This window comes from Furipterus horrens, unplaced genomic scaffold (genome assembly GCF_987537825.1).
Source record: "Furipterus horrens unplaced genomic scaffold, mFurHor1.1.pri manual_scaffold_2, whole genome shotgun sequence".
NCBI lineage: Eukaryota > Metazoa > Chordata > Mammalia > Chiroptera > Furipteridae > Furipterus > Furipterus horrens.
The window spans coordinates 7627463-7640295 of record NW_028327172.1 but is presented as its reverse complement, the minus strand read 5'-3'; the positions used below and the strand labels follow the sequence as shown (position 1 = coordinate 7640295).

General features: G+C 59.2%; 1 protein-coding gene across 1 annotated transcript in view; it reads left to right on the top strand.

Moving 5' to 3' along the window:
• The window catches only part of FADS2 (fatty acid desaturase 2), a 33279-nt gene extending 25009 nt beyond the window's left edge, over window positions 1-8270 (top strand). The window contains exons 7-12 of the mRNA XM_090260545.1: window positions 282-358; window positions 4890-4987; window positions 5174-5270; window positions 5562-5641; window positions 6322-6447; window positions 6780-8270. Of these exons, the coding sequence (XP_090116671.1) occupies window positions 282-358; window positions 4890-4987; window positions 5174-5270; window positions 5562-5641; window positions 6322-6447; window positions 6780-6831 (530 nt within the window). The 3' untranslated portion in view covers window positions 6832-8270. The remainder of the gene's footprint in view (window positions 1-281; window positions 359-4889; window positions 4988-5173; window positions 5271-5561; window positions 5642-6321; window positions 6448-6779) is intronic.
• Window positions 8271-12833: the final 4563 nt, after the last annotated feature.

Genomic DNA, 12833 nt, shown 5'->3' with positions numbered 1-12833 from the left:
CCACTCCATGCAGACCCCTCCTGGCCTGTCACGCGGACGGGACACAGAGGCCGGGGTCAAACACTTGCTCGGTGATCCCTGGGTGGGGGGGGTGGAGTGGAGGTGTTGTCTGCTCCCAGCCCCCTCGGTGGGCGCCAGGCCCCGGCTGCCTCCCCGTGAGCTGCAGGTCTGTGTCCTGGTCCCGCCTTCTCCCGCCCTTCCAGCCTGGCCCAGGAGGGACAGGGCACACCAGGTGGCACGGGACACCTCTAAGCACCTCTGCTCCACTCTCTCCCCTGCAGTTGGGCCGCCGCTGCTCATCCCCATGTACTTCCAGTACCAGATCATCATGACCATGATCGTTCGCAAAGACTGGGTGGTGAGTCAAGGGGCGCAGCTGGCCCGGGGGTGTGGGGAGGAGGGAGTCTGAGTGGTGGGCCCCAGGGGCCTGCACTGTGCCCCCCACCCCTCCACCGTGCCTCTGCGGGGCCCCAGGCATTCCTCCTGGGGTGGCTTGCCATGTCACTCTCAGAAAGGGACCTGCTGTGACTGTGAGGCTGCCAGGAGGCAGCAGGCCCTTGCGCCCCCTCTCTTAAAGATCCCCCCACACTGTGGAGCCACAGCCTTTGCAGAGTCCCCTTAGAAAGTTCCTGAAGGCTGTGTGATCAGAGCCAAACGCAACCCACCCATCTGCAGCTCTGCTCCGGCCAGTGCCCTGTTGTGTCCCCGTGTGGCCTCTAAGACCCGTGAACTAGGTCACACGGCACTCAGGTTTGTAAATAGAGAGCAGCTGGTGGTGGCCGAGACAACAGGTATATTAATTTGCCGAGGCTGCATAATGAAGCATCACAGACCAAGCAGCAGTTCTGTGAACAACAGAATTGTACTGGCTCACAGTTGGGGGCCGGAAGTCCAAGGCTGCGGTAGGACCAGGGCTGGTCCTTCCGAGGCTGTGAGGAAGGGTGTGGCCGGGCCTCTCTTCTTGGCTGGTGGATGGGCACCCCCTTCTCTGTGTGTCTCTTCATATCATCTTCCCTGTGCATGTGTCTATCTGTGTCCAAGGACACTGGTCACAGTGGATTAGGGCCCTCCCTCATAACCTCATCTCAACTAATTACCCCTGTAGCAACTCCATCTCCAAATCAGGTCACATTGTGAGGTCCTGGGGGTTAGGCCTTCAACATAGGCATTTCAGGGGACACAGAGCGGCCCATAGCACCAGACTGGAGGGGATCTCCAGATTCTGCCCCCAGAGAGAGGCAGGGACCCTGGAGAGGGGCTGGCAGTGCTGTGCATGCAGCCGTCCTTGGCTTTATGTAGACATGTAGGATAATGTGCCCACGATGAAAGGACCAGGAAGGGGCAACCAGTGTAGGCAGAGCCTGCTTTTGGCAGAGCTGGTTTTGGTGGAACAAGGACAGGGCCCTGCTCTCCATAGGGTCACTTGGTCGGTACCGCTGGTCTCTCTTAACTCAGTTTCATCAATGAAAATATTGAGACTGTGAGAGTTTGGGACTTGCCCAAGCTGACACCAAAGGGTGGCTGGGGCTCTAGAAGCCAGGCCTCCCAGTTCCATGTCCCAGTCCCTCTCCCTACACTTCAGCCACCAGTCTCTGAAATAACAGTACCTTGTATTTGTATAGTATTTAAAGGGCCTCAAAGCACTTTGTCTTACATTCTGTCATTGAAAGTATGGGCACCGGGGCCACGGCTTTTGCTTCTGCGAAGAGGGCTAGGACCGGACTCAGGAGCAGGGGGGTGGTTGGGGACAAGACGTGACTCGAAGTCTCTGCCACCCCTGTGCTGGTAGAACCTGTATGACTCACGTCTAAGATATGCTACTTTCCCGAATGTGAGCATTTCGTCAGTACCCACCGTGTCCAAGGAATGGTCACGCACGTCTGCCTATGCTGTATCATATGCACGAGGCAGGAGCGGCTGGAGGAACGGGATTTCTGGGTCAGTTAAGTGATAAGAATTTGACCGGGATCTGCTCCTGCAGCGACCACTGTTTGCACAGGCTCACCTGTGCCCCGGAAGGAGTCATGGCGGAAAGGAATGTGAGCCCTGCTGTGCTGGGTCAGGTGATGGAGGTATTTTATCTGCTTTCATGGCAAATGACTCCTGACATGAATATTTAATCTTTTTTTTTTTCTTCTGTTTGTTCCCCAAGGAACAAAGCAATTAAATAGGGACAGCAGGAAAGGAAATTAGACTATGTACATGAACAGGATCAGATGGCAGGGCCAGGGAAATTTGATAGGGTGCCCTGGCCTTTTCAAGGGCTTGCCCAGAGGTGGGGAGCCTGCGTGGCCCTGCTCTAGCGCTTGCTGGGAAGTAGGGTTCAGTCTGGGCCAGAGGGCCAGCCTCCTGGCTGCTCCCACGCTTGTTGCCTGAGATTCACCATGGACACCACTCGGTGCCACCGTCGAGGGCCCATGACCACGTGGGTAGAAGCATGCCCCCTGCGTTGTGGTCTGCTTTATGGCAACAGTGATCTTAGGTGCCAGTTGCATCTGTGACCTGGGGCAGAGGTCCTCGACAGGGTCAATTCTGATTGTCACAACTCAGGGTGGTGGGGCCGGGGAGGGGGAGGGAACGGAGTGCTACGGGCATCTAGTGCGCACCAGCCAGGGAGGCAGCCGAACATCCTAACGCCCTAACATCCCACCATGCGCAGGGCTGCCGCCTACAGCTAAGAATTATGCAGCCTCCGTGCCGACCTTGTGAAGGCTGAGCACCAGCGTCCAGGAGGGAGGTGTTGACCGCTCTGGCCGCATCCTGGGGCTGCTTCCCAGGCCTCACCTGGGGGCTTCAAGGCCGGGGTCCGCGGTATTGACACCACTTGCAGCTCACTCCTGAAATTGGCCCTGTCGGCTCCCCCCGACCCCCACCATCCCTCCCGGGGGCCCTCCCCCACCTCCCTGGTTCCCTACGCCTCCATCACCGCCCACCCCGGGACCAGCGGCCGCAGCCCTGTATCCCTCCGCGGGAAAATAGAGGTGAGCACGCGCCACCATTGATAGGCAGGTGCTCACTGCTGCGCTGGGGGCGCATGAAAACGATGGTGAAGCGAATGGGATGAAAAGCAGGAGCAGAACTTGTAACATTGGCTCCCTCCGCCCCTTAGAGACCTACCAGGTGGTCCGGGGACGTTGCCCTGGGCTCACTGCGGGCCCTTCCGGCGCTCTGCTCCCCGTCCCTCCCCAGCCACGCTCCTCCCCCTTTTCACGCAAGGGACAGACAGACAGGCGCAGCAGTCCCTAAATGCAACTGCCTCTGCCTCCCAAGTAGTACTGGAGTCGGTTACCGCCTCGTGGGTGCTGCGAGTCCTGGTGGGGCCCCGGCCATTGCGCGCCCGAGCTACAGCAATAACCTCATCTCTGCACCTGCAGTTGGCAGGGGTCTATTTTAAATCCAAATGTACAGTAATCGGGTTCTTCTGTTGTTTGAAGTTCTCAGTGGTTCTCCACTGCCCGTAAGGTAGAGGTCCATCTCCGCGGCCGGACGTGACCTGGCCGTGGTCTCCTGCCACCCCCCACCCCCTCGGGCTGGAGAGTTTGGAACATATAATCTGTATGGAAGCATTGCTCCTGCCGGCTGCTCGCCGCCCCCACCAGCACGCACCCTCTGCATTGTCTGGGCTTTTCTTTGTATCCTTACCTCTTCTGCCCATGTCCTTCCTACTGCTCTTTGCTTGGCAGACCTCTGGGGTATCCCAGCCCCGCTCAGGCAACACCTCCTCATGGAGGCCTTTCCTAAATCCCAGGATAGCGTCGGGACCCCATTGCCACGTTCCCTTCACCCCTGTAACTACCTGTCCACTTCTGTGTGATATTGAAGGAATCTCTTTATAAGCCTGTCCTTGCAAACTCAGGGCTTCTGAACGACCTTTTGCTCCCAGGACCTAATTTAGCCTCTGACACAGAGAAGGCTTTTGCTGGGTGTTGGCGGAGCTAAAGGGACCAGAGCTGGCTTGAAGGATGAGATTGCTGAGCAGATAAGGGAAGAAGGAGCCTCCGGGCAGGTGCAAACATTGAAGCAAAAAGAGCACACCTGCTCAGGCGCACGTAGGTCAGGATATGGGCTGCAAAAGAGGCAAGATCAGTGTGTGAAGGGTTCCTGTGTCCTACCTGTGTCCTACCCAGGGGCTGGATCTTACTCATTGTCCCTTGGCAGTGATGGCTTTGAGGATGCGATGGCGTGTTTGAATTGACATATTGGGAATATCTGTCTCTATGGTAGAAGGCAAAGTGGTGCAGGGGGCTGACCGGAGTCATGGGTGCAGGCTTCGCTTCTTGTTACAACACACATTCAGGCCATGTAGAACCTCAGTGGGAGGTTCTCTCCCCATCCTGCAGATGGGGGAACTGAGGCACAGCTAAGTAAACCACCTACAGCCATACAAAGCCAGGGGTGGGGCTGGAATTAGCACAGGCAGCCTGAACCCAGAGGCTGTGCTCTGATCACTACCCTGCCAAGGCTCTGGGGAGGAGAAGTGACGGGGGACCCAGCCACTGCATGAGCATTCCTGGCAGAGCAAATAGTCTGTGCAAAGGCCCTGAGGTGGTTAGCCAGGGCCACAAAAGGGCGGCGGACCTCTGGCCCCTCCCTGTAGGTACTCCTCAGCTGATGTCCTCTGATCCCCATCCCTGTTTTTCTCCCTGAAATCAGAGCACACATCTCCCTTCCTGCTGCCGAACACTCAGCATTTCCCTAGAAACAAAGAAAGTTTCGCAAACCCTGCGCAAGCAGGTGTCTGCTACTCAGCGGGCCTGGAGCCTGGTAGAGTATCTCACATACCTGCGCCTAGCGGGCCACGTGAGGTGCTGTGTACACACCTGTGGTCAGGACGCAGTGCCAGGGAGGGCGGGGCTGGCCCACGTCTAATCGTGTCTCTCTCTTGGCAGGACCTGGCCTGGGCTATCAGCTACTATGCCCGTTTCTTCATCACTTACATTCCTTTCTATGGCATCCTGGGAGCGATCCTGTTCCTCAACTTCATCAGGTGCCTGAGCTTTGCTGGTTCATCCCTGGTCCCCTGAGAGGGACCATGAGGAAAGGCTCTGAGGTCCCCCACTTCCTGCCCCGGGCTGCTTGGGGTTGGAAGGGGGAGCTGTTCCCACTGTGGCAGGGTCCCTAGGCTGCGAGCAAGGCGGCCAGGGCCCCAGCACTGAGCGGCACTCTCTCCCAGGTTCCTGGAGAGCCACTGGTTTGTGTGGGTCACGCAGATGAACCACATTGTCATGGAGATTGACCGAGAACCCTACCGCGACTGGTTCAGCAGCCAGGTAAGGCCCCCGGGGTCCTTGGTCCCTGTCCGTGGCTGCCTCTTGCACCCAGCGCTGTGGACCCAGCGCTGTGCTGGGCTGTCCTGCTGGTTGGCACAGGGCTAAGCAGCAAAGGGTGGCAGGACTCCTCAGGAGGGACCAGTGGGAACCTGGGTGGGTGAGGGCTCCAAGCAGAATAGTATGACATGGGGCGGGGGGAGCCCTGAGACCTTGGCTAAGGCTTGCCTTATGCGAAGGAGACGAGGCCCTTCGTTCTTCATTCCCGGCCGCTCCGCCCTCTTCCCCTGACAGCTGGCCGCCACCTGCAACGTGGAGCAGTCCTTCTTCAATGACTGGTTCAGCGGGCACCTCAACTTCCAGATCGAGCACCAGTGAGTGCAGGCGCGTTTGGGGCTGGGGCAGGCGGGCCACATACAGTGGGGGGCAGTGGCCACCAGCCCCCTCTGGGCAGAGGGCAGCATTTGGGGGCTCCCTCTCTCTCCCCCCTGGTGAGATCTTCCACCCCCCAGTCCTAGAGTGTGTTCCACAGCCACCTGCATGGAGTCCAGGGAGGGGCTCCCGGTGCCACACTGTCATTGTGACAGCCATGCCTCAACGTGTGGCCAGAGCCTTGTAGCCACAGACAGCTTACAGCAGCACCTCCCTCGATCCCGTGAGCCTGGCAGGGCTGGGTGACTGACCCCATTTTATTAACAGGGAAACTGAGGCCCAGTGAGGTTAGCTAGCTTGCCTGGAGCTGAGATGCTGAGGGGCTCCCCCTCAGGCCCTTACTACCCCTGCGGTCCCTCATCCTGACTCCTGGCCCCTGATCGCCCTTCCCTTTCCTCTCACCCCCTCCAGTTCATTCACTTCCTTTTCAGAAAAACATGGTGTTCTGTCTCCAGCCATCAGATTTCTTTCCAGTGCCCAGAGCACAAACAGGGCTGTCCACAAACAGCCCCCACCCACGTGCCAGACGCCTCAGTGGGCACGCGGGCAGAGCTGCAGGCAGGGGCCCCTGGGGCCCGGGGGGGCAGGCACCCTCACACTCTGCCCCCCGTGCTCCCCGCAGCCTCTTCCCCACGATGCCCCGGCACAACTTCCACAAGGTCGCGCCGCTGGTCAGGTCTCTGTGTGCCAAGCATGGCATCCAGTACCAGGAGAAGCCGCTGCTGAGGGCCTTGCAGGACATCATCAGGTAAGGGGGAGCCCGGGGGTCCGGGGGTCCCTGACGCCCCTGGGGCACATAGCTGGGACCCCCCGTGGTGGAGACAGTGGCAGCCACCAGAGGGGCCGAGCCCTGCGGGCACAGGGGCCCCACCAGGCCACCTCCCTTCCTAGGAGCTGCCTGGCTTCTCTCTCTGGGCCGGATGAGGGCCTTCCCTTTGTCCTTCCACAGGGGGGACCCCTGGGAGCTCTGGTTGAGAGCTGAGAGGAAGCATCTGCACCCCCAGCATGGCCTCCCCCCACCCCAGGGCTCCCTGGCTCCTCTCCTGGTCCCTGACTGTCCCCACCTCTCTTCCTTCCCAGGTCCCTGAAGAAGTCTGGGGAGCTATGGCTGGACGCCTACCTCCACAAATGAAGCTGCAGCCCCTGGGGGCCCGTGGGGAAGGGGGAGCAGATGGGGGTGATGGCCATGGGAGGGGTGGGTTTTTGTTCTGAGGGGTGTCTACAAGGCTGGGGTACACGCCAGCTCACTGACCCCATTTTGGTCTTTCTTCTGTTCTCTCAATTTCTCTTTCACTTCGACCTCCAACACCCCTCGTGAGGCCTGCCCTCTGCAGTCCCCCACTCCCCCAGGAGCAGGGAGAGAGGTGGCTGCGCGCCCCCTCCACCCTTGGCCCCTAAACATCTGCTAGCTGAGAGGTCCAAAGATGCATCTGGCCCCCCTGCAGCCTGGCCTCCAGGCCTCACACTCCCTCCGTTCTCCCTCAGTCGGAGGGGCTGGGTCAGAGCTGGCAAGGTGGCTCCCGACCCTGCAGGCCCAGCTGCAACCGGCTCAGACCTCAGGCCCAGGAGCATGCCCTCATCGCCCAACGGGAGCCCTCTGACCAGGGCTTGGGCACTTCCGTGCCTCCGCCTTCCACCCTCTTCCCATCTCCAGAGCCTGTGAGCTTGGGTCCAAGGGGGCCGTCCCACAGATGGACTCTGCAGAGGTTGGGGGCCAGGTCAGGGTGCGTAGGCTCAGCCCCAACCCCCACCCCCATTCCGGTGTTTGTCCTGGTTGGGAGGCCTTAGATTCTGAGCATTCAGACCTTTCCCCAGATGCTCTCTTACTTACCAGGCAGCCACATCTCCCACTCTCTCGTGTCCTTTACTGGTTTTTTAACCTTTTGCTACAGGATATACATTCTGATGGGGTGGCACTGGGGCTGGGTCTTGTGACAATCTGCCTTTGACCACCACCCCTGAGCCCCCCACGCCAGGCTGTGCAGTAGGTTGAGCTGGGCTCACTCACTGAGGCCAGGGTGGCGGGACTGTCACTGTCAGGGCCACCAGTGTTGGGAGGGCAGTGGGCAGAGAAGGAGGGAGTCGCAGAGGTGACTCCGAGGAGCCGGGAGATGGGGGAGAGCCTCACGAGGGCCACATGGGCAGTGCAACTAAGAAGAGTTTGGTGCTGGAGGCCAGGAGCTGAGGGGACAGGAAAGTGGGGGGTGGGAGGGGAGCCCGCCACCCTGGCAGGGATCCAGAGCTACTGCATTTGGAAACCTAACCCGCTAACCAATATTTAGCTTGGAGGCAGCACAGGGCAGGAAGAAGCTTGGAATGGGGGCCTGTGGGGGAGGGCGTCTCGTCCCCCAGCTCTGGCCAGCCAGGAGGGACCAGCATCTACTGTGGCAGACCTTCCCGTTTCCGTGGCAACGTGGGCCCGCTAGAGGCCCTGCTGCCAAGAACACACAGGTCCAAGGAGCTGTGTCCCTCCCAAGGCTGATGGATCCTTAGGGAACCGATCTTAATTTTTATCATGCTGCTCCCCCAGCCCTGCAGTGTTTGGAAATAAAAGAAGTAATTTTATTCTCACTTCCTTGATGAGCGGACTGCCTTGGACTCCTGCCTGCTAATGCTAGCGGGGTGTTGGGGTCAAGGAGGGGCCGCAGCAGGACCCAGGGCTGGGCACAGGGAGGAGGTGAGCTGGCCCTGACAGCCCTTCTCCGTGGTCCCCTCCTCCCCTGTGGCCACCCTACCCCTGCCGCCTCTCCTCATGAACTTCCTCTCCCCATCCTTGACATGCGCTCCAGGCCGGGAACTTTGGGCAACTGACCCAAATAAATTGGGCCACCTTCCTCCTGGGGACTCGGCAGCTCAGACAAACCCAACTCCAAAAGCCCCTGGAGCCACATGAGGCCTCCCAGAAGTGTCTGGAGAGTGGCAAGGAGGGACTGGCACAGGTCACCTTACTGACACAGTCCCCATCGCTGGCATCATCCCAGGGCCAGATGTGCCTCCTGTTAGCTGGCTGCCGCCTCCCGTTGGCCCCCTTCTTGGTTAATACACAGCCCTGGGGGCAGAGAGAATCTCTGAGCAAAGCTCTGGAGACCAAGGCTCCCGGCTGGGCCCCTGGGCTCCTGTGCTGGCTCATTCAGTCCCCACCTGGGGGGAAGCCTGTGCCCTCCCGGCCGAGCAGGACTCACCAGTTCATAGGTGGTGCCGTGAAGACGGTCCAGGAGGGCATTCCCACAGGTGGGCTCTCAACCCCTACCTAGCCTGGGAAAAGTCCAAGGGAATGTACCAGTTGGGCCCCCACGGTGCTCCATGACCCCTGCCTCTGAGGTGGCTCAGTGGACAGGTCAAGCTAGGCAAACTATGGAAGGGCCAACAAGGTCAGAGCTGACTGTACCTCAAGGGCCTCCGACCTGGCCTTGCATCTTGCCCCAGCTCCAGAGTAGATTCTCTCCCCCTCTTGTTTGGCCTGTGACCTCAGTATAGCTGGCAGGGACAGCCAGGTGACTCAGATAGGATATGTGTGATCCCCCAGCAGACAGGGACTTGACTAGGACTGAGAGCTGAAGCAACCTGAGCCAGGCCAGAGACCCACCCCTGGCTCACTGAGTGACCTTGGGCAAGTCCTCTGCCCTTTCTGGCCCTCTGGGCCACAGTGTCCCCATTTGTACAGTGAAGGGACGGGGCTACAGCCCCTAAGTTTGCTGTCCTGTCAATACCTGTGAACCTTGGGCCCCGCCATCCTGTAGACCTATTCAAAGCCTTCAAAGCCAGGATCCTGGGCAGAACTGGCAGGCCAGGTGGACACCGTGGCTATGAGGGCACTGGGTAAACCTTGGCTCAGGTTGGTGGGCACCGGGATCTTCTCTGATGGTTTTCCCCCCACCTTGCCATGAAGTATTACCCTTGGGTCGATAAGCTGGGGGTACCTATACCTACTCTAACTACCCCTCCTGTCCCCATACTTCACTGACTCTTGCTTAACACAGAGTAGGGGGGTCCTGATTCCCACCCTCTGTCAAAGCTGTGACACCCTAACACTCAAGGCCGGGAAGCGTCCATTCACAGGACGCTGAGACCAGAGGGGAAAGGGCTGGCCCGAGGCCACTGAGTGACAGCAGCTGGGTCAGGGCAAGCACATGGGGTCCTGACTCCTCCCCCCCCCCCCCCCCCAGCACTGCACTTGACCATCTCCTTCACTTTCTACAAGGGAAGGGCTCTTTCCGAGACCAAGGCTTACCCCTCACCCCACCTTGTCAAATGTCAGACCTCCCAGGAGGCCCAGAAGCCGGCCAGAAGGGGTGGAGACCAGAGGAGATAAGAGCTCGGATAAAAGGGTATCAGTGTTGGGGGTGTGGGCATGTGCGGGGTGCCAGGCCCAGAGCAGGGGCTGCGGAGCAGCCGGGGCTGTGTGTGACCCTGGCGCCCCAGAGGCGGCCAGTGGCCTGGCAGGTTCCTCCTGCATCAGCAGGACACTCAGACACCCTCTGGGCCCACTGGCAGGAAAGGAGGCCTTTGGTGAGAAGGGGCGGGGCAGAGGTGGCAGCCACCTGGGCTGAGCTCCAGCTGCCACTGCTCAGGTGACAGAGCCTTGGACCAATCAAGATTCCTCAGCTGTCCCAGGTGCACCCTCGCCAGAGAGGTCTGTGCCTCTGACAGGAGGCGATGGGAATGGTAAACTGTGGGTCCCAGGGGCGCCTACAACCATGTGTGAAGCAACGGAGGCCTGGAGGGGGAAGGCAGACCCCCGCCGAGAACGCCGGTGCTCTGGTGGCCGCGCTTTATGTCTCTAACCAGACCGGTCGTGCAGAAGCAGAACAGGCGGCCACCTAGCATGGGTGATTGACAGTTCATGTCCCCGCTGTCCTCCACGGTTAGGAAGGTTTCTTTTCATTTGGAAGGCATTTAGATATTTCTTCCAAATCATCTGGTTCAGGAGCAAGTATCCTAGGGAATTAGTCACAGGCACCAGGAGCTTGGGAAGGGTCAAGTTGACCAGGGCAGCCAAGCGCTCCCAGACGTGGGGGGAGGGGTGTGTGGGAAAGACCAGCGAAAGAGCCACAACCTGTCCTGTCACGAAGAAGTTTGTCACCCCTACCAGCCCCTCTGGACTGGTTCCGGTGACTGCTTTGCCACCTCCAGCCCAGGTCAGCCCCCTGGTGACTCTTAGTAGAGCCATGGCTTCCCTCAGGAGTCTTGCGTTTCTTCGGGCCCCATGACTCTGTACAGACCATAAAGCAGGAACACGGAGCCCCACCCAGACCTGTCCCTCCTCCCTTTACAGACCTGGCACATGCTCGCTGAGTTCGTGCTCCCCGACTACGTAAGAAACCTACAGGTGGATAAGGGAGAGCGCTCAGCTCAGGAGAAGGGTGGTGACCTGTCCCCAGGGACTCTAGCATGGGGGACAGAGTGGGACAAGGACAAAGGTGACCAGCTCATGGAGAATTTCATGCAATAAGGTGTCTGGGGCTGGCTAGTTGAGGCCAGAGGGCCTCTCCAAGGGTCCCTTGAAGCAGGTTACTAGGCAACTAGCCTTTTGCAGATGAAGGGGCGCACTGTCCATGGCCACCACCAGGGGCAGCATGGAGCACGGCCTGCCGCACAGTGGTGCAGCCACTCCAGGCGCCCTCTAGGTGGCGCTGCAGGCTCAGCGTTCGCGCTGGGTGGGGACGCGCTGCCTGCCCTGGAGTCCAGGATGTTTGTATCTCCGACAAAGGCATCAAAGCCATTGCAGGAAATGTACTGACCGTCTGCCCACGCAGAGGATAGAGGGAATGCCATCCAAGGGCCCACATGGCACCAGGAGTCAGCAGGGCCTCCTCTGTTGGATACCGGAAGGGGAATCCCGGCAGAGGGAACAGCCTATGCAGGGGCCCCCAATGTGGGTCCTGCGCTGGACATAAGGAATTTGCTTTCAAGGCAGAAATACCTTTCAAGGAGTAAGCAAGCTCAGAAAGAACCAAGGACTCGTCCCGAGTCAGAACAGGTGGTGCCCTAGGGCATTGAACTGTGTGCAGAAAACATGTACATTTCTGAGCTCTGTTGCTACACCCTATGCCAAGGGTCTTCCATGAAATCCTTATCCTCCATCACTACTACCCTCAGAGAGATCAAGTAACTTCCCCAAGGTCACACAGCCTTGAGTCCTGACAGAAGCAAGATTTGCCTGGTGGTCCGCCAGACTCCAGAGAAGAGGGGAAGCCAGCTGGAGTGGATCAGGGTGGGGTTGAGCAATCCCAGGAAGGATTGAGCAAGAACTGCTTCCCAAAGGGAACCCAGTTTGGGGCAATGGGGGCCCTAACAAAGAGTGGGGGACAATCTTTAGCTGGTGGGGAGACTCCAGCTCCCACTCCAGAAAGGCCCTCTGATATGCTAGCTCAGTATTTCAATATTTTCTTCAAATTGATGACACTTCTTCAAATGGGGCCTTCACCTTAGCTTGGAACTGCTGGTGTGTAGGTACTGAGATGGCAGGGGCCCAGCAGTCCAGCTCTCCCTCCCACCTTCAGGAAGCCCCAAGGGGCAACTGAAAGGCCTCTACAGAACATCGAAACCACAGGCCAGCTGCACCCATTTCCCAGATGAGGAGCCTGAGGCTCAGGGAAAGTCAATGTCTGCCTAAGGACATGGGCAAGCCAGGGCGGGGCCCCCGATGCTGCTGTCAGACTCCAGGGACAGAAACGGCCACTTCTCGGTGGCCCAGCTCAGGCACTGCAGTCACTGCAGGCAAGCATCTAGCTCCAGGCAGGCACGGGGGACAGCCTGTGGGTGACTGAGTGCAGTCAAGCTGAGCCCCAACAGGTGCAATGACAAGAGTCATACTGAGACAGGCAGGTGGCCCACTGCCTATGGCCCTCTAGGCCCCTCATCACAGAGGCCGTGGGAGGAGCCCAGTGCAGGTCAAGGACATACTGGCTTCCCCATCCTGTGCTCTGGGACCACCTGCAACATGGCTCTTGGCCCTGGGCTCTCATCCCATACACCAGCCCCTCTCCCACTGTGCCCAGGAGTAAGGTGAAGTGAGCCTATGTGGCCACTTATAGCTGCTGGTGAGTGGGTGAGGAGAAGGAAGGGACCAGGCAGGCCCTCAGGCAGATGTGACCCAGAGCAGAGGGGAACTCTGAAAGCCACTATCCAACC